Source organism: Lepus europaeus, chromosome 4, assembly GCF_033115175.1.
Source record: "Lepus europaeus isolate LE1 chromosome 4, mLepTim1.pri, whole genome shotgun sequence".
NCBI lineage: Eukaryota > Metazoa > Chordata > Mammalia > Lagomorpha > Leporidae > Lepus > Lepus europaeus.
This window is the reverse complement of record NC_084830.1, coordinates 162,937,745-162,963,409: the sequence shown is the minus strand read 5'-3', so window position 1 is coordinate 162,963,409 and position 25,665 is coordinate 162,937,745. Positions and strand designations below refer to the sequence as shown.

At 39.9% G+C, this 25,665-nt stretch overlaps 1 protein-coding gene across 1 annotated transcript in view; it reads left to right on the top strand.

Annotated features, from left to right (window-relative positions):
• Nucleotides 1–24,226, top strand: part of YTHDC2 (YTH N6-methyladenosine RNA binding protein C2) — a 96,163-nt gene extending 71,937 nt beyond the window's left edge. Inside the window, exons 24-30 of the mRNA XM_062189306.1 lie at nucleotides 2,791–2,900; nucleotides 6,515–6,807; nucleotides 10,526–10,703; nucleotides 18,470–18,673; nucleotides 19,654–19,836; nucleotides 22,346–22,433; nucleotides 22,540–24,226. Of these exons, the coding sequence (XP_062045290.1) occupies nucleotides 2,791–2,900; nucleotides 6,515–6,807; nucleotides 10,526–10,703; nucleotides 18,470–18,673; nucleotides 19,654–19,836; nucleotides 22,346–22,426 (1,049 nt within the window). The 3' untranslated portion in view covers nucleotides 22,427–22,433; nucleotides 22,540–24,226. The remainder of the gene's footprint in view (nucleotides 1–2,790; nucleotides 2,901–6,514; nucleotides 6,808–10,525; nucleotides 10,704–18,469; nucleotides 18,674–19,653; nucleotides 19,837–22,345; nucleotides 22,434–22,539) is intronic.
• Nucleotides 24,227–25,665: the final 1,439 nt, after the last annotated feature.

Here is a 25,665-nt window from a genome sequence, read left to right as displayed (position 1 = left end):
GTACAGGAAGAAAGACTGGACCAGTGTTGGAGGAAGGTATGTTTTAAGAAGGGAGTCAACACTGTTAATTGTTACTTTGAGATAATGTTGTATTAGGCAGTGTGTGCAGTTGTCAGTGAGCTTGACAAGAGCAGTTTCAGTGAGGTGGTGGGCCCACAGCGGGGTATGTGTAGAGCGAGTGGAAGTACCCCTGTGATGGGACACTCTTGAGACTGTGGACAAGACAGGGGCGTTGGTATGTGGATGTCTTCATCAGGGTGTCCTTCTACTCTCATTCATTTCATATTTTCCTGATTTAAAAGTCTTAGAAGTGGAATTACTTGATACATGTATATGAATATGACTTGTGGTTCTTCCTCTATACCAAAACATATTAGGACTAATTATTATTGAATACTTTCTTTTTATGTACCCCATTTGTTAGATTGTATGTATGCTGTTTTAGAAAACTGGCTTGTTTACAAATTAAATTTGGCCTGTGTAAGCTTTCTGAACACTGTTTTACAGTTCTTCCTTTCTATTGTTCTTTCTTTTTTTTTTTTCTTTTTCTTTTTTGACAGGCAGAGTTAGACAGAGAGAGAGAGAGAGAGAGAGACAGAGAGACAGAGAGAAAGGTCTTCCTTTTTCCATTGGTTCACCCCCCAAGTAGCTGTTACAGCCTGCACATTGTGGCTGGCGCGCTGCAATGATCCAAAGCCAGGAGCCAGGTGCTTTTTCCTGGTCTCCCATGCGGGTGCAGGGCCCAAAGACCTGGGCCATCCTCCACTGCCTTTCTGGGCTACAGCAGAGAGCTGGATTGGAAGAGGAGCAACCAGGACAGAATCCGGCGCCCCAACCGGGACTAGAACCTGGGGTGCCGGCCTATTGTTCTTTCTTATGTAGCAGTCTTGTTTATTAATAAGTGCTAGTACCTGGTGTTGGATGGACTGCCTGTAACTCTGCTGCCTTTCTGTGGTTATGAGTCATTTTACTGCTGATTTCGCTTAATAGGAGCACTCTAATGGATTTTAGCATGTTTTATTTACCCTGTTACTTCACCAATTTCTTACTAATTTTTTGGAATTTGTGTTTATTAAGTTGTACTACCTTTAGGTGATTATACTTTCATTTTTTTACCAAAACTTTTGCTTTTGTTTCTTTTTTCAGAAGTTTGGAAAACTATATTAATTACCACTTGTTGAATTTTAAAAGTTTAAATTCTAAATGTACTATTTATCATAATGTTAATTTTTGTTTTATTATATATATTAACAGGGAAGTATTGTTTTTTAGAAAAATGTCTTTAATTTATCAAATAGCTATTGAGGATTTGTCCATGCAGTCAGAATTTGGTTAGCCTGTTGATGTTGTATATAGGTTTTCTTAAGGAGCTATTTTTTTTTTTTTTCTTAGAATAAACCTTCCTTGGACTAAGTAGTACTTATTATGTGGCTGAATGTTTCTCTAGCATTTTACTTAAGAGTGTTATATTTATGTTTATTAGTGAAGCTGTAGGTTTTGTGGTGCATTCATGTGTACTTTCAGGTATTTTTAGATTTTAGGTATTATCAGGTTTTAGGGTTACTTTCAAATTTATATCATTAAAGGAACTAGTTATTATCTGATTCCCTCAAAGTTTGAGAGACTTGATATTCTCATTTACTTTGTTGCTGTTCTTTAAGGTCATCTTTAGTTTTGTTTTTCTTAAATAGTTTTATGTTTTTCTATTTCTTTTTTCTTTCTGTTTTAGTAATGTTCTTGGTAGACTATGAATAATTTTTTTAAAGATTTCAAATTTACTCTCTAATTAGGAATATTTTATGTTTCAGCTTATATTTTATAATCTTAGATTAATTTTTTAAAGATTTATTTATTTATATGAAAGTCAGAGTTACACAGAGAGAGGAGAGGCAGAGAGAGAGAGAGAGAGAGAGAGAGGTCTTCCATCTGATGGTTTACTCCCCAATTGGCTGCAACGGCTGGAGCTGTGCTGATCCGAAGCCAGGAGCCAGGAGCTTATTCCGGGTCTCCCATGTGGGTGCCAGGGCCCAAGGACTTGGGCCATCTTCTGCTGCTTTCCCAGGCCACAGCAGAGAGCTGGATTGGAAGTGGAGCAGCTGGGTCTCGAACCGGTGTCCATATTGGATGCTGGCGCTTCGGGCCAGGGCATTAATCCACTGTGCCACAGCGCCAGCCTCAATCTTAGATTAATTTTTATAATCTTATTCTCACTTCTGATTTTGTAGATATATTTGTGCTTCTTCCTTTATTAAAATTAGAGAGATTGTCTGTTAGTCCTTTCAAAGAAATGGATTATAATATTAACTGTTAACATTTTAGCTCCAATTCATTAATTTTTGTTTTCTACTTTTCTTTGGGTTTTATGCAGATTTTTTAAGATATATTTAACCATACAGTTCTCAACTTTGTAAATTGGTTTAAATGAGTTTATGTGAGTATTGCTTTGAGCATCTGCCAGAGTTCTTGATACGTAGTGTTGTCATACCGTTCCTTAATTATGTTCTTAGTTACTTCTTCAGTTACTATGTGAAGATCGAGCTTTAGTTTCAAAATTCCTCTTTTTTGTTCTGTTTTGTGCATTGTGATTAGAGATTGCAATCTTAAAATGTCTTCTTTTTCTCTCTTTAAATATTGGGATATAATTTATGATCTGTTGGGTTTCAAAAACTTTGCACATAAATTGTTGGTATGGCAGGATTTCTGTACCTGGGGATGATCTGTTCTGCTTAGCTTTTTGCTGTACTGTAAGATGGTAACAGAGATTTATTCTTTTGATATGTGTTGGGATAGCGGATGGCATTCCCAATGACAGTAGTGACAGTGAGGTGGAAGACAGAACTACTGCTCATTTAGCAGCTCTGAAACTTGATGAGTGGCTCAACTTCAAACTGGAGCCTGAGGTAAGTAGCTTGTAAGTAGGTGATAACTTTCTTTTATGCAATTAGTATGAATTGGTTATAAAAATTTTTATCTTCAATATTGAGCCCTTAGTATTAGAGAATGCTGCTTGTTTTTCAGTTTTTATGGGACCTTTATGCATTTTTGTTCTATAGAGGTTTATTACAATAGACTTGAAAAACTGAGGTGTAGCTCAGTATTTTTTTTTGAAGATTTATTTATTTATTTATTTGAAAGGCAAAGTGGCAGAGAGAGTGTGAGACACACATACAGACTGAGAGAGAGAGAGATACCTTCCATCGACTGGTTCGTTCCCCAGATGGCTGCAGCAGCTGGAGTTGGGCCAGACTGAAGCTAGGGACCAAGAACTGGTTCTCCCATGTGGGTGGCAAGAACTCCGCTACTCAGACCATCAGCAGCTGCTTCCTAGGCACTTCAGTCAGACTGGAAGCAGAGCAGCCAGTACTTGAACCAGCACTCTGATATTTGGGGTGCGGGTGTCCCAAGTGACAGCTTAACCCACTGTGCTGCGATGCCTGCATTGGCTCAGTATTTAAGCGTAATAAAATTCTCTTAGTCCGTTTTGGCTGCTGTAACAGAATATCCCAGTCTGGGTAATTTATAAAGAACAGATTTTTTCCCCTCACACTTCTACAAACTGGGAAGTCCAAGTCCAAAGTGCTCACATCTGGTGAGGGCAGCTGTCTTCCCAGAAGTCACTCTGAATCCGTGTCCTCTGTTGTGGACGAACACTGTCTTCACAGGACAGAAGGCAGAGGGCTGAGAAGGTGAGAAGGGACAGCTCCTGTCAGGCTCTTTGAGAAGGGATTTAATTGCATCCATGAGAGCAGAGCCCTCATGATTCAGTCGTTGCCCAGAGACCATGCCTCCCAGGACAGTTGCATTAGTGACCATTTTTGGAGGGACCAAAAGCATTCCAAACTATAACAGTAGTATCTGAATACAAATATATATGTACTGAGTATTGGGTATGTGAAAACTTCCTTTTTTTGTATAATTCTATCTGAGAGAATGATATGAGTTCATTCTGTTTTCATATGCCTCTGAATTGGGAGGGAGAAATGTTTTTCGAAAATTTTTTGACAAAAATCTTCCCAATCTTTTTTTTTTTAAGATGTATTTGTTTATGTTTAAAGTCAGAGTTCCAGAGAGAGAGGAAGAGAGAGAGAGCGAGCGAGCAAGCTTCCATCTACTGATTCACTCTCCAGATGGCTGCAATGGCCAGTGCCGGAGCAGGCTCTAGCCAGGAGCCCAGGAGCTTCACCCAAGTCATTAGCAGAGCTGGATGAAAGTGGAACAGCTAGGACACCAGTGCCCATATGGGATGATGGTATTGGAGGCAGCAGCTTTACCCACTACGTCACAATGCCAGCTCCTCCATCTTTACTTTTATTTATTTTTTTAAAGATTCATTTATTTATCTGAAAGCCAGAGCCACAGAGAGACAAAGACAGAGAGAGAAGTCTTCCATCTGCCGTTTCACTCCCCGAATGACCACAACCATTGGTGCTGGGCCAATCCGAAGCCAGAAGCCAGGAACTTCTGGGTCTCCCACGTGGGTACAGGGGCCCAAGGAGTTGACCCGTCTTCCAGTACTTTCCAAAGCCATAGCAGAGAGATGGATTGGAAGTGGAGCAGCTGGGACTTGAATTGGTGCCCATATGGAATGCTGGCACTGCAGGCAGCAGCTTTACCCACCATGCCACAGCACTGGGCCCCATCTTTCCTTTTAAAGATGATTCTGGGGGCCGGCGCCGTGGCACAGTAGGCTAAGCTTCCACCTGTGGTGCTGGCATCCCTTATAGGTGCTGGTTCATGTCTGGGTTTCTCCTCTTCGGATCCAGCTCTCTGCTATGGCCTGGGAAAGCAGTGGAAGATGGCCCATGTCCTTGGGCCCCTGCACCCACATGGGAGACCAGGAAGAAGTTCCTGGCTCCTGGCTTCAGATCAGCCTAGCTCCAGCCTTTGCAGCTATTTGGGGAGTGAGCCCGCGGATGGAAGACCTTTCTGTCTGTAACTTTGCCTCTCTAATAAATAATATATCTTAAAAAAAAAAAAAAAAAAGCTTCTGTACCCATCTGGGAGGACAGTGTTTTGGAAGCCTAGCTGTAGTGGACATAGGCCAGGGTTACTTTGTTTTTACCCTCCGCTCCTTTATCATCACAGCTATCTGTAGTCTCATTTCCATTCTCACCATCCCTTTACCTCACTGAACTATAGTTGCCAAGGTCAACTCTGTCTTCCCTGTCGTCACACCCACTCTGCTGCCCTTGATGAGCATGACCTCCCTCTAGTAGCTGCCACTGTTGTTCATACACTCCTGTCTGTAATCTTGTCTTCTCACCTCACTCCTGCCCCAGCTTCTCTGTTACTAGTTATTGTGATGTGAATCTTTCCCAGTTCTTCTTCTTCTCTGGTCATTCCTTCTTAGGTTGCATCACTGACTCTTCTGTATGTGTTTGTATCTTAAAATCTCAATTCTCCAGTACTCCATGCCTTGTTCTGCTGTTCTCAGTGTCTGCACCACCCCTGGGTACTTTGTCCCAATGTGTAGATCTAGTAACCATTTATGCACTGATGACTCCCAAGCTTGTATCTCTGGGCCTTTCTATGGATCCAGCTGCCTTGAATACAGGCACTTAATACACTATGAATGGAAGTTAATGAAATTAAAAGAATTTATTTATTTGAAAGAAAGAGAAAGAGAATGTTCCAACTTCAGATTCACTCCCCAAATGCCCACTACAGCTGGGGCTGGGCCTTGCTGAATCCAGGAATCAGCAATTCCACTTGGGTCTCCCACATGGGTGACAGGGATTCTCAAGTACTTGGCATATGATTCATTGCCTTCCCAGGCACAATATCAGGAAGCCAGATCAGAAGCAGAGAAGCCAATGCTTGAACCAGCACTCTACAAGTGGAGGCTTAACGCACTGTGCCACAATGCCTTCTGTATTTTTCTTTTTGTTTCCTTTTCTGGTTTAAAATTTATTTATTATTAATTAATTAATTAATTTAAAAGGCTGAGTTACAGAAGCAGAGAGAGATCTTCCATCTGCTGGTTCACTCCCAAAATGGGTGTAATGGCCAGGGCTGGGCCAGACTGAAACCAGGAGCCAGGAGTTTCTTCCAAGTCTCCCATGTGGGTGCAGGGGCCCACTTACTTTGGCTGTCTTCTGCTGCTTTCCCAGGTGCATTAGCAGGGAGCTGGATTAGAACTGGAACAGCCAAGACTTGAGCCACTGCCCGTATGGGATTCTGGCATCACAGGTAGTAGTTTAACCTGCTGCACCATAATGCTGGCCCCTTAGGTATTTTTATTTATTTACCCTGCTGCTACATTTCTGGTGCTGTTTACACTCTATGACAGCTGTTGTTTACTCTCTCTTATTAGACTGTTGATTTTGTGTTTGTGGTGCCTATTATATGGCAAATGAGAAATCTTATTTAATTTATGCAGTAGAAGGAATTATAGGAAATATGAATTAAATTCTTTGGAAATAGTTGCAGGCCTTCACTAATACACAAGTGTCATGTGTTTGTGATACAAATTTTGCTTGTGTCTTTTTGAACTGAGGAAAGTGTTTTATTACAGGCAGCCAGTTTATTGCTGCAGCTCAGGCAAAAGTGGCATAGCTTATTTTTACGCCGGATGAGAGCTCCATCTAAACCTTGGTCCCAAGTTGATGAAGCCACGATAAGAGCAATTATAGCTGTTTTAAGTACTGAAGAGCAGTCTGCAGGTTTACAGCAACCATCTGGGATTGGCCAAAGGCCCAGACCCATGTCTTCAGAAGAACTTCCCTTGGCATCATCTTGGAGGTCAAATAATAGTAGGAAAAGTACAGCAGATACTGAATTTTCTGATGAATCGACTACTGCAGAAAGGTAAATTTATAATATTTTATCAAAATAGGAGATATTTTCTCCAGGAAAATTATGTATCATAGAATCATGTGCTTTTATGGTATTTAAAAATTACTTTCTTACAATCTAAGATACATAAAAAGGTTACAACAACACAAGTGGTTTTTACTTGTAAGATGTAATTCTTATATGTATTAAGGTGATATGACATATTTTGAGCTACTGGTATCTGTGAATTATTTTATTTAATACGGTGGTGGTTTGTCAGGAAGAACTCAAAATGTTTTATTTCCAGAATTCACAATTTTAGACTCTTTAAGAAAAATGGCAACATTTTAAAATTGTATATTTTAGTTCATCTGTCTTAAGTGATGTTTCTTACCTAGAGCCTTTGCAGTGAGAAACACTGGCTATTGCCATGTGGAGGAACAGTTTCTTCACAAGCCTTGCCTATATGTCAGCACTGCTGTCTGGCATGCTTGTAGAAAAGTGCTACGTCAGCCACAGGGTGACACGCTGGATGCCTGTTGTGCATTCTTGGTGTTAGGGATACATCAGCATACAAGGTAGATAAGATCTCTTCCTTCAGAGAATTTATGTTTTATTGAAGGGAGTCATGTTGTAACCAAGTAAACCTATTTACTGCCATATGACCATATTACTGTTACAGTGTAGCTACATTCTGTTGTTTCTAGTATTTTACAAGTAAAGATAAGGTTTCATCCACTTCGAGTCTTTGGTGGTAATGATAGATGAGGTGTAGAGTTCAGGTAGGTTGATTCTGATAAGGAATACAGTGAGGACTCTTGGGAGAATTTATTTTTAAAGGAAGAAATTACAATCTTTGTAGGATTACTTCTTGGAGAAAAGATATTTAGAGTTTTCACCCTGGGATAGTAATATGCAGATTTAGATGGCAATTTCTTCTAAGAAAAACTTTAGGCCGGCGCCACGGCTCACTTAGTTAATCCTCTGCCTGCGGCGCCGGCACCCAGTTCTAGTCCCGGTTGCTCCTCTTCCAGTCCAGCTCTCTGCTGTGGCCTGGGAAGGCAGTGGAGGATGGCCCAAGTGCTTGGGCCCTGCACCCACATGGGAGACCAGGAGAAGCACTTGGCTCCTGGCCTCGGATCGGCGCAGCGCGCCGCCCGTGGCAGCCATTTGGGGGGTGAACCAACGGAAGGAAGACCTTTCTCTCTGTCTCTGTCTCTCTCTCACTGTCATGTTCTATCCTAAAGTTAAACCAGTTTTTTAAAATATTGTTTTCTAAATAGTAGTGGGATAGCTGGGGACAAGCTTACCTTTTCTACTTGAAATTAAGGTAACTTTGCCATTTTATCTATATCAGAACTCTTTGTTCTTTTGAAGTGGAAACTTAGGTAGAAGAATTGAGGAAAACCTTATTTCTTTATACGTGAAATGTTGGTGGACGGCCCTACATGAGAGAGAAAAGCTAGACTATATCTCAGAGCAGAAGACAAATTTAAAAACCACAATACTAGACATTTAGTTCTGTTGACAACATCATTTTAATTTTAGTAAAATTTTACTCCCATTCAGTCTGTCACCTGATTTTCAGGTCAGTTAGGTTTGAGTATGAGAATGATGGGATTTAGCAGTTGTGATTAGGTAACTCATTGAATCTCAGTTCATTGGCAAAACAATTCCTGAAGGGCAGTCGCTTGGCACAGAGGTTAATTTGCCTGTTGGGGTACCCACATCCTGTAGCTGATGCCTGGTCTGAGTCCCAGCTACTGTGCTTCTGATTCAGCTTCCTGCTAATGCACACTCTGGGAGGAGCAGCAGGTGATGACTCAAGTGCTTGAGTCACTGCTACCCATGTGAGAGACCCAGATGGAGTTTCGAGCTCCTGGTTTTGGCCTGGCAAAGCCCTGCTGTTGCCAGCATTTGGGGGCTGAAGTAGCAGGTGGAAGATCTCTGTCTCTGCCTTTCAAATAAAATCAACATAAATAGAATTTTTAAAGAACCCTGAAAAGTTGTCTTTACACTTCTTATCAATTTTTTTTATTAATGATTTAAATGTGCATTCAGTATATATTTTAATATTAATAGCTTTGTTTTAGTTTTTATTTCATTTGTGAAAACATTTTGAATTTATTTTAAGAGAAGCAAATTTTTGGGATAAGCTGCTTTCATTGGTCTTGAAGATAGAGTAATTATAATTGCAAGACTATGGAAGCTTATAAATTATTGAAGGCATCTTTTTTTGTTCTAAAATTATTATAAATATTGTGAAATGCTGAAAAGTAAATGTATGACAGTGGACACCATAGACCAGATTCATCATTTACCAGAATTTTCAGCTACTTGATTATCCACTCCAGATTACTTTTTTCTTTCTTCCTTTTTGTTTTTGTTTATAGATTTCAAAGTAAATCCCCATATCTGGTCATTTTACCCTTTCATGTTCAAATGTGCATCTCTTAAAAGCAGTTACATTTTTTTCCCTACAAAACCACAGTGCAGTTACTAATCCCAATAAAATAGTCATTTTCCGAGTTGTGCTAAATATTGTTTGTTTGAATCAGCATGCAGGAAGACTCCTGCAGTGTACTGGGTGTCTGGTCCTTGAGTCTGTTGTGATCTCAAGTAGCTCCTCTCCTGATCTTTGAAGAAGCAGGGTCAGTAGTACTGAGAGGTCTTTGCATTCTGGATTTGTCTGTTTCCTCCTGTTATTTCCTCCTACACTTGATCTTAGCCAAAAGGCCGAGAAGCGGTTGGCATTTACTACTCTGCTCCATGTATTTTATGTAATCTGGCAGTTGGCTGCAAAATTTGATTAGATCTAGTGTTCTTGACAAGAGTATTTTATGGGTGGTGTTTTGAACCTAATACTGCCACATACCAGGAACTAACTTGTCAACGTCTTGTTATATACTACAAGCACACATACACTTTTAAGAATTATAAAGTTTTTGATTGCCATGTTTGTGACATTTGTTCAGAGAATTTAAGAAACAGAAGAATCATAGTTTTTGGTATAATTGTTTTATGTAATAGATAGGGACATAAAAGCTGAGATAAGGTAAGAGAGTTGTTCTGGATCAGTTGTGAATTTACTGCTGATGTTCTAGAAATCTCGTATTTCTTGACTCTATTTCAATATTCTTTCCACTTTACCACCCCGAAATTTTTAATATGCTTTGAAAATCTATCTTACCTGAAGTTCATAGCCTTTCTGATTTTTGTGAATTTTTTAAAAATTAGTTTTCATTTTATTTTTGAAGCACAGAGATTTTCCTTCTGTTGGGTCTCTCCCCAAATGGCTAGACAACAGCTAGAGGTAGGCTAGACCAAAGCTAGGAACCAGGAACTCAATTCAGGTTTCCCACATGGGTTGCAGGGTCCCAGGTACTTGAACTGTCATCTACTGCCTTCCAAGGTACACATTAGCAAGAAGCTGGGACAGAAGCAGAGTAGCTGGGACTTGAATCATGCATTCCAATACAGGATGTGGGAATCCCAAGCAGCATTTTCACTGCTGCTCCAAATGCCTGCCCCAGATTTTTGTGGATTTTTAAGATGTATTTTTGCCTGCTGTTTTTTAAGAGTACCCTTATAGACCAGCTGTTTCTTGCCTTTCATAGGTAACAGAATAATGAACTTCCCTATTTAAATATTATTCTATAAATAATAATGTCTGGGACTTTAGATTGAAATAGCATCTGCTTTGTCTAACAAATATATGTAATTAATCTTTGCTTCCTCCTTCTTGCTCAAGAGTATTGATGAAGTCTCCGTCTCCAGCATTACACCCACCTCCGAAGTACAAGGATAGAGGAATTTTACATCCCAAACGGAGCACTGATGACCGATCGGATCAGTCTTCTGTGAAATCCACAGATAGCAGTAGTTACCCTAGTCCTTGTGCTAGTCCTTCTCCTCCATCCTCAGGAAAGGTAAAGTATATGAAAGCAGACATGGTAATGAACAGATTTGCAACACATCTAATCTTACGTATTTAAGCAAAAATAAGAAGACAGTGCTACTTTTCTGATTGTGGCCTCTGTTGTATATATAGGTTAAAGCTGGTAAACGTGTGAGACTTAGAGTAAATTTTTAAATTTTTCTTGTTTACCAAGTATTTCTAGTTATTACCACTTTCAAGTGCTTTATTTTTATTTTTTTGGAGATTTATTTCTTTATTTATTTTTTGGACAGGCAGAGTTAGACAGTGAGAGAGAGAAAGGTCTTCCTTTTCCATTGGTTCACCCCCAAATGGCCGCCACGGCTGGCATGCTGCTCCGATCCGAAGCCAGGAACCAGGCGCCCCCTCCTGGTCTCCCATGCGGGTGCAGGGCCCAAGCACTTGGGCCATCCTTCACTGCCTTCCCAGGCCACAGCAGAGAGCTGGACTGGAAGAGGAGCAACCAGCACCAAATCCGGCGCCCCAACCGGGACTAGAACCCAGTGCCCATATGGGATGCTGGCGCCGCAAGTGGAGGATTAGCCTAGTGAGATGCGGCGCCGGCCTATTTATTTACTTAAAAGGCAGAGTGAGAGACAAAGAGAGACAGAGAGACCTTCTATCTGCTGATTCACTCCCCAAGTTGCCACAACGCTGGAGCTGGTCCAGGCCGAAGCCAGAAGCCAGGAACTTCATCTGGTGGTAGGGGCCCACACCTTTGGGCCATCTTTCCCTACTTTTCCCAGGCCATTAGCAGGGAGCTACATCAGAAGCAGAGCAGCTGGGACTTGAGCAAGTGCTCTGATATGGGATGCCATCATCACAAGTGGTGGCTCATCCTCTGTGCCACAACGCTGGCCCCCACTTTTGGGTGTTTTAAAACTAACACATTGTTCACTAATGGGGTGTAGCTCGGTGCTTGATTATTTCTTTAGAACTTTCTTGGTTTAAAAAAATTAAAAAATAATTTTGGTTTAAAATTTCAGAATTGGGCCGGCGCTGCGGCTCACTAGGCTAATCCTCCGCCTTGCGGCACCGGCACACCGGGTTCTAGTCCCGGTCGGGGCACCGGATTCTGTCCCGGTTGCCCCTCTTCCAGGCCAGCCCTCTGCTGTGGCCCGGGAGTGCAGTGGAGGATGGCCCAAGTGCTTGGGCCCTGCACCCCATGGGAGACCAGGATAAGCACCTGGCTCCTGCCATCGGATTAGCGCGGTGCGCCGGTCGCAGCGCGCCAACCGCGGCAGTCATTGGAGGGTGAACTAACGGCAAAGGAAGACCTTTCTCTCTGTCTCTCTCTCACTGTCCACTCTGCCTGTCAAAAAAAAAAAAAAAAAAAGAAGTATAAAATTTCAGAATTGGAAACAGTAGTTTCTTTGCGTTATTAATTGATTTCTCAATTCAGTAGTTACATTATAATACCAAGGCATATGGGGTCAAGAGAGTAAGAAATGTTGATGTGAAATTAAAAACTTAAAAGTTTGTGATATGGATGATTGTATAAATTCAGAATATGTTTACATATAATTTTTTGCAGTTAATATCTGAGTATTTGGTAAGGAGTTATTTAGCTACATAATGTGTTCTGGTGAAAATGCCTGCCAAAACACGAAGCCTAAGATGAAAAGAAATATTTTTGTGGGTATGCATTCTTGGGTTTAGAGGTTTTTTTGTTCTATCTTTAGGTGCTTTTATTATGGTATTACACATAATAGATTTTACCAGTTTAAAGTGTACAGTTTGGTGATTAAAAAATATTTATTTATTTGAAAGGCAGAGAGAGAGATCTTCCATCTGCTGGTTCACTTCTCAAATGCCTTCAGTAGCCAGGGCTGGGCCAGAATGAAACCAGGGGACAGGAACTCCATATGGGTGCCCTGTGTGGGTGGCAAGGATCCAAGAACTTGAGCTGTTACCTACTGCCTCACGGGGTGCACATTAGCAGGAAGCTGGAATTGGAAGTGGAGCCTGGAGTTGAGCCCAGACATTTCAGTAGGGGATGTAGGTGTCTTAGTTGGGGTTCTTAATTGTTAGATTGAACCCCACCCCCTCCACCTTCATTTAGTGAATGTTGACAAATGTATACAACCGTGTAACTGTACCACAGTTTTGTACAGACTATTTCCTTCATACCTAGCCCCTTTTAATCACTGATCTGCTTTCTGTCCTTGGAGTTTTTGAATTTGTTGTAAATGGAATCATGTGCTTGTAGCTTTTTTGTGTCTGGCTTATTTCACTTAAAATAATCCTATTGAGGCCGGCGCCGCGGCTCACTAGGCTAAATCCTCCGCCTTGCGGCGCCGGCACACCGGGTTCTAGTCCCGGTCGGGGCACCGATCCTGTCCTGGTTGCCCCTCTTCCAGGCCAGCTCTCTGCTGTGGCCCGGGAGTGCAGTGGAGGATGGCCCAAGTCCTTGGGCCCTGCACCCCATGGGAGACCAGGAGAAGCACCTGGCTCCTGCCATCGGATCAGCGCTGTGTGCTGGCCGCAGCGCGCCTACCGCGGCGGCCATTGGAGGGTGAACCAATGGCAAAAGGAAGACCTTTCTCTCTGTCTCTCTCTCACTGTCCACTCTGCCTGTCCAAAAAAAAAAATCCTATTGAAATTTATCCGTTCTGTGGAATTGATTATTTTTAAAAAAGGTTACTGTTAATGAACTTCTTAAAAGATTTATTTATTTGAAAGGCAGAGTTACAGAGAGGTAGAGAGAGAGATCGTGAGATCGAGAGAGAGATCTTTCATCCACTGGTTCACTCCCCAAATGGCTGCAATGGCTGGAGCTTGGCCAATCCGAAGCCAGGAGCCAGGAGCTTCCTCCTGGTCTCCAATGTGGGTGCAGGGGCCCAAGGACTTGGGCTGTCTTCTACTGCTTTCCCAGGCCACAGCAGAGAGCTGGATTGGAAGTGGAGCAGCCAGGACTTGAACTGGTGCCCACATGGAAAGCCAGCACTGCAGGTGGTGGCTTTACCCACTATGCCATAGAATTTATTATTAATTACTCTTTCCCCTTGAATGGATATACTACTGTTTGTTCTTTCACCACATGATAGACATTTGAATTATTTCTACTTTTTTGGCTGTTATGAATAAAGCTGTTAGAATGTTGTAGTGCTGAATCAAGCACAAGTCTTTGCATTAAATGTGTTTTCTATTCTTGAACAAATACCTAGAAGTAGAATTGTTAGTTTGTAAAATAAATGTGTGTTTAAATTTATGTGAAACTACACCGCTGTTTCCCAAAATGGCTGTACTGCTTTTCATTCCCTTCAATAATGCTTAAGAATTCTATTTGTTCCATATTGTTGGTGATGCTTTGCATTATTAGACTTTGTAATTTTAGCTGTTTTAGTGGGTATATATGAGGGGACTTCAAAATGCTTACAGAAAAATGGAATTAAAAGATTAGCTTGTCTTGATGTAAAAATTGTTTGAAATTCCTGCATAGTTTTGACATACTACAAATTTTTCAAGAACTTTTTGAAGATGTCAGTATGCATGGTTTCAGAAATTTTTGCACCAAAATAAACTTCCCTTTTAATTTCGTTTTCCATGAACATTTTAAAGTACTCTTGTAGTGATAACTCATTGTGATTTTAATTTGTGTTTCCCTATTTATAATGTTGAGTATCTTATTTGCTGCTCTGTGTATAGTCTTTAGTGAAATATGTGTCTACATTTTTGTTCATTTTTTTGTTACTTTTTTTTTTTTTTTTGCCTTTTGAAGTTATAAGAATTTTCTAAGTATTCTGGGTACAAGTCTTAATATCGGTTTTGGAGATTTTTTTTTTCTAACAGTCTATGACTGACTTTCATTTTCTTAAATAGTGTCTTTTGAAGAGCAAATGCTTTTAATTTTGATGCAGTCTCTTTCTTTAATTTTTTTCTATGGTTCACGTTTTTTTGTGTCCTAGGAAATTTTTACCTAACCTACTAATCACAAAGATTTTCTCTCATATTTTCTTCAAGTTAATTTTTTTTGTTGTTGTGTGAGTGACTCAAGGGTTATATTTTTGGCTTTTTCCTACATGATTATTGAAAAGATGACATTTTTTTTTCCATTTTTTACTTGTGGCACCTTTGTCAAAAACTAACTCACTGGGACTAGCGCTGTGATGGCATCCCACACGTGCGCTGGTTCATGTCCCAGCTACTAATCTTCCAATCCAGCTCCTTGCTATGGCCTGGGAAAACAGTGGAAGATGGCCCAAGTCCTAGGGCCCTTGCACCCTCGTGGAAGACCTGGAAGACACTTCTGGCTCTGGATCGGCTCAGCTCTGACCATTGCAGCCATTTGAGGGGTGAACCAGTGGATGGAAGACGTTTCTGTCTGTCTCTCCCTCTCTCTGTGTGTAACTCTACTTCTTAAATAAATAAATAAAATCTAGAAAGAAAAAAAAAAAAAACAGCTCAGCATAAATTTGTGGTCAGTTTCTTGGATTCTAGTAAGTTTAATTGATATGTGTATTTCTCCTTTTGCCAATGATACACTGACTTGATTGTATAACTTTGTATTAACTCTAGAAATTAGTTAATGTTTGTTCTCTAACTTCAGTCATCTTTTTGAAAGTTATTTTGATTATTCCTAGGTCCTTAATACTTTGGTAGAAACTTTAAAGTCAACTTGTAAAAATCTACAGAAAAATTTTTTTAGTATTTTTGAATGGGATTGCACTGAATCTGTAGATCAGGTTAAAGAAAACTGATGATTAACAATTTTAGTATTCTAATACACAGATAAATATTAAGTATTCTATAATTTTTCTCAATAAAAATTATTGCAGATCTCAGTGTGCAAGTGTTAGTTTTTGTTAAATTTATCCCTAAGTATTTCATATTTTTGATGCTTTTTAGAATTTCAGCTTCCAAATGTTCAGTTCTAGTATATGGAAATAGATTTGGTTTCTGTGTGTTTGCCCTGTACCCCTGTGCCGTGACCTTACTTACATGTTCTGTTGGCTCCTCATGTAAGTGTCTCAGGATACTCTGTGTGAATAGCTACACTATCTCCTCTGTTCAGGAGGGACATCATTGTTTTTTCTTTCTTTTGTTACCTTGGACATCATTATGTTTTCTTTCTTTTGTTACCTTTGTATGGTTATCATTTTGGGGTAGTGCTGGTCTCATGTTAGTTTGGAAGTGTTCCTTCCACTTTAGTATTTCAGAAGAGGTGTGTAGAATTGGTAGTATTTCTTCCTTACGTCTTTCATAGAATTTACTCGTGAAGCCGTTTTGATTTACCTTAGTGTATCTTTTGTCAGTATTATACTTCCTGTACAGCTGGAGAACCTTCAGAGGTTGTTCCTTTAACACTTAAATCCCTTGTGTTGTTCTTGTACCTTTTATTACCATATATAAATGCTAAAATGTATTATTTTTATTTTAGTAAATTATCTTTTACTAAGCTTTAAAAGTCATAAAAATGTCTTATAGTTACTCACATGTTTATCAATCCTGTACTCTATTCTTTTGTATTGATAAGTATTTGCATCTGTATCATTTACTTCTGTCTGGAGACCTTTTTTTTTTAAAAGATATATTTATTTATTTGAAAGAGTTACAGATAGGCAGAGGTGGAGAGAGTGAGAGAGAGAGTGAGAGAGGTCGTCCATCTGCTGGTTCACTCCCCAGGAGGCCACAATGACTGGAGCTGTGCCCACCTAAAGCCAGGAGCCAGGAGCTTCTTCTGGGGCCCAGGACTTGGGCCATCTTCTGCTTTCCCAGGCCATAGTAGAGAGCTGGATCAGAAGTGGAGCAGCCGGGACTCAAACCAGTCCCCATATGGGATGCCGGCACTGCAGGCAGTGGCTTTACCCACTACGCCACAGCACCGGCCCCTGAAAGACTTTCTTTTAATATTTCTTCTAGTGAGGTTTACTGGAAGTTAGTTCTTCAAGCTTTTCTCTAAAAAGTCCATTCATTTGTATTTTGGGAAGGTATTTTTGCTGTGTATAGAATTCTAGATTGATGGTGGTTTTTTTTTCATTAAAGTGAAGAAGGCATTCCTTTTTTTTTCTAAATTGCATAGTTTTTTTTTTTTTTTTTAAAGATTTCTTTGAAAGAGATACACACAGAGAGAAAGAGAGGCAGAGAGAGAGAGAGAGAGGTCTTCCATCTGCTGGTTCACTCCCCAGGCGGCTGCAATGGCCAGAGCTGTGCAAATCCGAAGCCAGGAGCCAGGAGTTTCTTCCAGGTCTCCCACGTGGGTGCAGGGACCCAAGCACTTGGGCCATCTTTTGCTGCTTTCCCAGGCCATAGCAGAGAGCTGTATTGGAAGTGGAGCAGCTGGAACTCGAACTGATGCCCATATGGGATGCTGGCACTGGAGGTGGCAGCTTTACCCACTACACCGTAGCACAGGCCCATTTGTTGTTATTTTTTTAAAGATTATTTATTTATTTACAAGGGAGAATTACAGAAAGAGAAATCTTCCATCTACTAGCTTTCTCCGCAAATGGCTCCGGGAGCCAGAGGATTCATCCAGGTCTTCCACATGGGTGACAGGGGCCCAAATACTTGGGCCATCTTCTGCTGCTTTCTCAGGTGTGTTAGCAGGGAGCTGGATCAGAAGTGGAGCAGCCGAGACTCGAACTGATGCGCACATGAGATGCTGGCACTGGAGGCGGCAGCTTTACCCGTTAAGCCACAGCGCCAGCCCAGTAATTTGATATTGATGAGACTTGATCTAGTTCTCTTTATATTTCTTGTTCAACCTGCATATTGATAATTTCCATCAGTTTTAGAAAACTGAAAGCTAGTATTTATTCCCTTATTTTTGATGTCTCTCCTCTCTCCTTTCTGGGACTGTGGATACCATAATGTAAGGGCAGCCTGATGTCGTCCATAAATCGGTGATGTTCTCTTCATTGCTTTCAGCCTTTTTTCTGTCTTTGTTTTAGATAGTTCCTGTGGCTGTGCCTTTCTATTACTGATGTTTTTAGTGTCTAATCTGTTCATTCTTTCTAATGTGTATTCAGATGGTATATCTTTGTCTCTAGAAGTTCCCATTGGTCTTTTAAATATATGTCTTCCACTTCTTTTCTCATTATGTTTATTCTTGAACAAAGTGCATTCATGTCTTGAACGAAGTAGACAAATAGCTGTTTTAACATTTCTTGCCTCCTACACATGCCTTTACTGAGTCTGTTTCTATTGATTACTTTTTCCCTCTGGTTGTGGGTAATATTCTCCTATTTCTTTGCATTTCTTATAATTTTGTGTTGCTGCTAAATTTTTGTTGTATTCCTTTAAATAGTGTTGGACTTGGTTCTGATACACAATTTAGTGGCAGTACTTAAGAGGTTTGCTTATAAGCATTGTTAGAGTGGGTCTGTGTAGTGTGCTGCCAGACAGATTCTAGCTGTGTTGGTTTCTAAACTCCAGTCTCTGTCTTTACATCTCAGACTGCCTGGCTCTGTGTTTTACTTTGTCACATGGACACTATTTTTTGTTTTGTTTTCAGATTTTGAAAGTTTATGAAATATATTCTGAAAATACATTTGGAGAATTAATCAAAGTTGATAATTCAAGATCCTTTCTTGAAAAAGCATTTTTGAATGCTTTGAAAATGAGTACTTAATTTTTCCTCTTTAGCTTACGTTTGATTGAGCCTTATGCAAGTATAAGTTTCCAGGCATTTTAGAGCTATTTGCACTTGTTGAATATTTGGTAAAATATTTCAGTTTATGTGTTTTATGAAGATACAGATGCTATTGGTTTTGAAAGATTAAACTACATTTCAGGTATGTATGCGTTCTTTTTTAGGGCTCAAAATCTCCTTCTCCAAGACCAAACATGCCTATTCGATACTTCATAATGAAGAGCAGTAATTTGAGAAACCTTGAAATTTCTCAGCAGAAGGGCATCTGGTCTACTACCCCTAGTAATGAGCGGAAGCTGAATCGAGCCTTTTGGGAAAGCAGCATGGTTTACTTGGTGTTTTCTGTTCAAGGGTCCGGACATTTCCAGGTAAGCCATCCTCAGATGATGGAATGGGGTTGTTCTGGCTGGAGGTTAGACCATGGAGACAAAAGCCAGGGGAGCAAAGCTAGCTTTCCATTGCTTTGGAATGCGAGAGTCCCTTTTACTTGATTGAGAATAAGGGATGTCTTATCTCTTCAAGGGAATCAAAGAACTAGGGTCCCTTTGTTTTTCTCCTGTCTTAAGGAGAACCTTTCTGTATAAGCAGTTTTTCCTTCTGAAGACTGTTTTAGAATTACTAATTCTCGGGTGAATTAAAAGTAATGAGAAGCTTGACCTTTTGATAAAATATTTATTTAAATAGGCCCAAGAAAGTTAGTATTGCCAATCAAGAAACTAAGCATTTTTTTTTTAAACACATTTTTTGAAAATATTTATTTTGGAAGCCAGAATTAGAGAGAGGGAAAGAGGTAGAGAGATCTTCCATCCAATGGCTTACTTTCCAGATGGCTGCAACAGCCAGTGCTGGGCCAGACCGAAACCCAGAGCCAGGAGCTTCATGCAGATCTCCTAGGTGGGTGGTAGGGACCAGTACGTGTGTGGAATGCCGGTGTCACAGGCAGTGGGTTTACCTGCTGTGCCACGATACTGTGCTCTTTTTAATGTATCTTGACTTAATATATATCTGAATTTACAAAATAGTTATTTATTTGATATTATAATATTTGAGGATAAAGGCTTAAAGATTTGATGGTATCCATTTATTGTATAATAAATGTGGACTTAAATTATTTTGAACTATGTTGACATTTGAAATCACGTTACAAAGCTAGACTTGGTCTTTCCTCTAAAATTTGTTAATAGCTCTTAATGAAAATTTTAATAAATACTTTATTGTACATTTTTGTTAAGTATCCATTACTTTCATACTGCATTGTTACCTTAAACTTCTGAAAAACTTAGCTGTAGGTGAATCTGGAAATTTAATAACATTTTTGCCTCCTCCCTTCTTCTCATTTTACCCACAGGGATTCTCTAGGATGTCTTCAGAGATAGGAAGGGAGAAGAGCCAGGACTGGGGCTCAGCTGGACTGGGAGGAGTGTTTAAGGTGGAGTGGATACGAAAGGAGAGCCTCCCCTTTCAGTGTGCACACCATTTACTCAATCCTTGGAATGACAACAAGAAAGTCCAGATAAGCAGAGATGGGCAGGTATGCAATAGCATTGAAGTCTTCCTTTTACTTTTGGTTTGGTTTGTTTTGCTGTTGTGTAGTGCTTTGAGGAGGAAATGTAAGAACACAAATTGTGTTCATTCCACACTTGAGAAACAGTGGTTGCAATTTGTGGAAGAGCTAGAAAAACCCACTTGCAAATGTGTCATACAGCTCATTGCTTTCTTAACATTTTGTAGAGTTGGCGTCTCTCTGGTGTTGTTTATATAAATCTTTCTAAATCCTCCATGGGAGCTTCTGTTGTCTGACTAAATATCTGCTCAGAACTGAGTGCATTTCTGAGGTAATTTGGTAAAGTCTTAAGATGACAATGATGTTTAACTTCCTTGTAGCTCTAGTTACTGTCAGTGACAACCTTCTTATAATCTAGTGTCTTGTTTTATTTCTATTATGTTTTTGCCTTCCTTTCATAGTGTTAACTTATATACATTTTAAACTAGTTAAGGGGGCCCGGTGCCGTGGCTCACTTGGTTAATCCTCCGCCTGTGGCGCTGGCATCCCATATGGGTGCCAGATTCTGTCCTAGTTGCTCCTCTTCCAGTCCATTTCTCTGCTGTGGCCTGGGAGTGCAGTGGAGGATGGCCCAAGTGCTTGGGTCCCTGCACCCGTGCGGGAGACCAGGAAGAAGCACCTGGCTCCTGGCTTTGAATCGCTGTAGTGGCCATTTAGGGGGGTGAACCAACAGAAGGAAGACTTCTCTCTGTGTCTCTCTTTCTCACTGTCTAACTCTGTCTGTCAAATAAAAAATAAAAAAAAGGGCTGGCGCCATGGCTCGCTTGGCTAATCCTCTGCCCGCGGCGCCAGCATCCCATATTGGCGCCGGGTTCTCATCCCAGCTGCTCCTTTTCCAGTCCATCTCTCTGCTGTGGCCCAGGAAGGTAGTGAAGGATGGCCCAAGTGCTTGGGCGCCTGCACCCGTGTGGGAGACCAGGAGGAAGCACCTGGCTCCTGGCTTTGGATTGGTATAGTGCCAGCCATAGCGGCCATTTGGGGGGTGAACCAGTGGAAGGAAGACTTTTCTCTCTGTCTCTGTCTTTCACTGTCTAACTCTGTCAAATTAAAAAAAAAAAACAAAAAAAAACAACTAGTTAAGGTGGTATCAATTTACATATTGACAAAGTACTATACTAGCTGTTTTATAAAATATAATTTAATTCTTATGAATAAAATGAAATATTTGAACAGTTTTATGCAGGATAAAAAAGACTCAGAGATAAATTTAGCTAGCATCACATAGTTTCTGATTTATTTGGACCAGTTTGGCCCACTTCAAATCACTTTGGAAAAAGTACTATGGGAGGACTAAAATGTGGCATTCTTCTCACTTGAAGAAGAATATTTTTTTAAAAGATTTTATTTTATTTATTTGAGAGGTAGAGTTATAGACAGTGAGAGGGAGAGACAGAGAGAAAGGTCTTCCTTCCACTGGTTCACTCCCCTGGCCGGAACGGCCGGAGCTGCACCAATCCGAAGCCAGGAGCCAGAAGCTTCTTATGCGTCTCCCACGTGTGTGCAGGGCCATCTTTACTGCTTTCCCATACCACAGCAGAGAGCTGGATTGGAAGAGGAGCAGCTGGGACTAGAACTGGTGCCCATATGGGATGCCGGTGCTGCAGGCAGAGGATTAACCTACTGTGCCACGGCGCCGGCCCCTGTAGAAGAATATTTTAATTTTTGTTCTATAGTAGCGATTTTAAAATAAATTGATTTAAATAATTACTTAAATAAGAATATATAGTTACACAAAATAGTTTGTTGTGTGGAAGACAAAAAAGAAGCCCAAATATCTAATATGTTAGTTTTCAGATAAACCTTTGGAAGTCCAAGTTGAGTGGTTTTGCTAAGTCTCCATTAAAAATCAAAATCTAGGGGACGACACTGTGGCTTGATGGGTAAAGCCGCTGCCTGCAGTGCCGGCATCCCATTTGGGTGCTGGTTTGAATCCGGGCTGCTCTACTTCTGATCCAGCTCTCTGCTGTGGCCTGGGAAAGCAGTGGAAGATGGCCCAAGTCTTTGGGCCGCTGTACCTGCATAGGAAACCTGGAGGAAGTTCCTGGCTCCTGGCTTCGGATGGGTGCAGCTCCGGCCCTTTGCAGCCATCTGGGGAGTGAACCAACAGATGGAAGACCCCCCCCCCCCCCAATTGCCTTTGCCTCTCTGTTACTCTGCCTTTCAAATAAAATAAATAAATCTTTAAAAAAACAAAACAAAAACCCACATAGAAGAAATCCTGGAAGGAATCTGTGGAAATACCAGTTTTGTGAAAAAGGTTTCGATTTTTCATATTAAATATAATTTTAAGTCATTCAGCTCTATACACCTTAAAGCAATAAATTATAACAATATTTTCCATATAATTTCAGCATGTTTTGCTGGAAAAAATGAAATTCATAGTGATTTTCTTACCTTTTTTCAGTATAGATTTTAATGTTTGAAAAAATGTCAGTACAGTTCTTTTTATGTTTATTTTGACTTCTGATTTATCCAGGAACTGGAACCTCAGGTTGGTGAACAGTTGCTCCAGTTGTGGGAACGCCTTCCATTGGGAGAAAAAACCACAACTGACTGACAATCAGGTTAGGTATCATGCTTGACATTGAAAACTGTCATTATTTGTGGGCATTAGGATCCTTTCAGATTTTTTACTTTTTTCTCCCCCTTTTTCTTTTCTTACTCTTCTAGAATTCTTAGTTGCTGAAGAACATTATACCTATTTATAACCATTGAATGCACTGACTTCCAAAAACTGAGATAAGGTTCTGTGTCATGAATGGACTTTTCTGGTTTAGAGTGTTGCTTCAGAACGACCATCTTCATATACAAGAGAAAAGAATTATTTAAATTTCTCTAATGATCACAGAGTATGATTATGTAATACTTGTTAATTGTATGTTTATGAAGAAAGTAGTTTTGTCATTTGATTCAACAGCGTTGAAGTTAAACATTTCATTTCCTTAAACATTGAATTATAACTTACTGATGACGTTTTAATGCAAAGTAAATTGTTTACTTTTTAGAAAGTTTTGAATACATCAGTACATCTGAGCACCATTTTAGGAGTCAACTCAAGAGTTAATATTTAAAAAAACCAATCAAATTCTAAAAATAGTACTTTGAAAAATACTATGTATTGATTAAGGGCTATTCACATTACCATTTTTAACCTAATACATGTTAACACAAAAAGGAGGGATATTCTTCCCTGGGATTATGAATGCAGTAGAAACTGAAGAAAGGCAGAGTTGCCCCTGCCTGCACTGTGTTCTTGTCCCATCTCTTTTAAACTGATCGGTACTGTACTCCCTCCAACTTCCCTCACGTTAACCACCTTCCCGCGTCTCAAATGAATAGTCATGATTACTCTACTTTTGTTTTGGCTACAGAAACTTGATTTAGACAAATTAAAAATTTAAACAAGTTCATATAGTTTGAAAATAATGTTCAGCAGTTATCGGTAGCTTGGTTGCCGAGTGTCTTCGAAACAAAAGCCCACAAGCACCATAATTCTAAATGCTTTCTTCCATTTCTTCAGTTCCTTTTCTCCAACTTATATGTTCAGGTATGATTTTCTCATTTTTTTAAAATTATTTGTGGTTTAATAAGTGGGACATATTTTTTTTGGTAAACCTGTGATAGTGACAGTCTCATACGTTACGTTGTCATTTCAGAACAATTTGGCTTGACCTTTTTACCACCACTGTTCATAAAGTTTCTTTAGAGACTTTTTGAAGGAAAAATAGAAGTATGGGGAAAAATGAAAGAAATGTCTTAATTACTGAACTCTAGATAGAACAGGTTTTTCTTATCACTTATAACACATGGGGTCCTTGTTATAAGGAAAAAACACGAATCTCATTTAAAGACAGAGAACTGTGGTTCTGTATTTCAGAACAAAGAAGTGAAAAATCAGGGTCAGCATAAAATCTCAAGAGCCCTTCTATTTTCTCTGGGAAAGCACTGTATATTGGAGCACTAGTTTAGAATGTCAACTGTGATTTTTGCCTGTATTTATAGTTGTTAGGTTTTGTTTGTTTGTTTTGGACTTTGAGCCATACCTGTAAATTGAGCCTATGTGAATTATGTTCTATTGTATGTATATTACAGAACTTTTCTTATTAGAGCAACCAACTTGTGTTTTCCTGATAATGTGTACCTTTTTTAGGTATATAGTCACAATGTTCTAAATTTGGAATGACTTTTAAAATATAAAACTTGTTTTAATTTTCATCTGTTTTCTGATATCTAGCCCTGTATGTAAATGATGGATTTGTTAGTATTTAAAATGAATATAATTTGAATGTAATTAAAATGCTGTTTTTGGAAGATATGAACTTTAAATATACTTAATAAATGCAATTCTATTCAGTTATTCACATCTTGTTATTTCTGATACTATCTAAAAGAACTAAGGGGATAATGATCAATAATATCTCCAGAGCTACTAATGATTTCAGACACATTGAAGAATCAATATGGAAGGTAATGGTTTCATATCAGTATCCCTCCCCACCCCCACAAAACTTCAAGCTGTGTTTAGTGGTAAGGTTTTTAAATCTTGGTAAAACATGCAGAAGTAGAAATGTAAACATTTCTATGTATTATGAAGAGTGCTTTGTACTTCAATGTTAGTATTTTTCCAACCTTATACATAAAGTTCTTTTCTAAACACATAGGAGAAAGTAACTTATAGTAATTTATAATATCATATCTGGATGGCTAATACTGCTCTTTTTCCAGAGTATTTAGTTCTGTGACCTGGTTCATATTTTGTTTCTTTCAGCCAGTGGAATTATCCGCTCAGAAAATGTAGAGCACCTGCTGTTTTCAAAATAACTGTTGAAGTGTTTCTTTTAGAAAGTACTAGTATCTTAGATGCTTGGTTCACGTGTCCTTTCACCATGGAGAAATCTAGTATTTTCACTAATGTAGTGGGAGTAGTTTGTTGTGTTTTATGGTAGTATTTATTTATTTATTCATTCATTCATTCATTCATTCTGACAGGCAGAGTTAGACAGTGAGAAAGAGAGAGAAAGGTCTTCCTTCCATTGGTTCACCCCCCAAATGGGTGCTATGGTCGGCGCGCTGCGCCGATCCAAAGCCAGGAGCCAGGTGCTTCCTCCTGGTCTCCCACGCGGGTGCAGGGCCCAAGCACTTGGGCCATCCTCCACTGCATTCCCGGGCCACAGCAGAGAGCTGGACTGGAAGAGGAGCAACCGGGACAGAATCCAGTGCCCCAGCTGGGACTAGAACCCGGTGTGCTGGCACCGCAGCCGGAGGATTAGCCTAGTGAGCAACGGCACCAGCCACATAGTGTTTATTTAATACCATTTACAGTGGCATACTGAAATAGATCAGTTGAAACTCTTGCTGTCTTGGAGGAGCTTATATTCTGTGGTTGACAATTTTATTTGGCATCCCAGAGAATAATTAAGTTGATTTAGACCAAGTGCAAAGACATTTAAGAGGCAGACAGTCATTGAAGACTTATTTCATGGTGGCGTTGCATTTCCACATGTCTTAAAGAATGGATAGAACTGTAAAAGCTTTGGGATGGAAAGCTAAAACTAGTAAGAGCTGGAAAGGAATGAGGCATTTTGGGAGAATATATAGTTCTCTGTATACTGTAGCCACCTGCAAACTTTTATGTAGGAGATTTAGTATGTGGAAAACCGTGTACATAAGAAAAAAGTAATAATTGAATCCATGGGATCTTGAATGTTGGTGTACAGATGGGGTGCCTGTTAAAGACTCCCTTGGCTCCTACACAGGGTCTGCTTACTTGGTCAGTGGTTTTGTAATAGGGCTTAC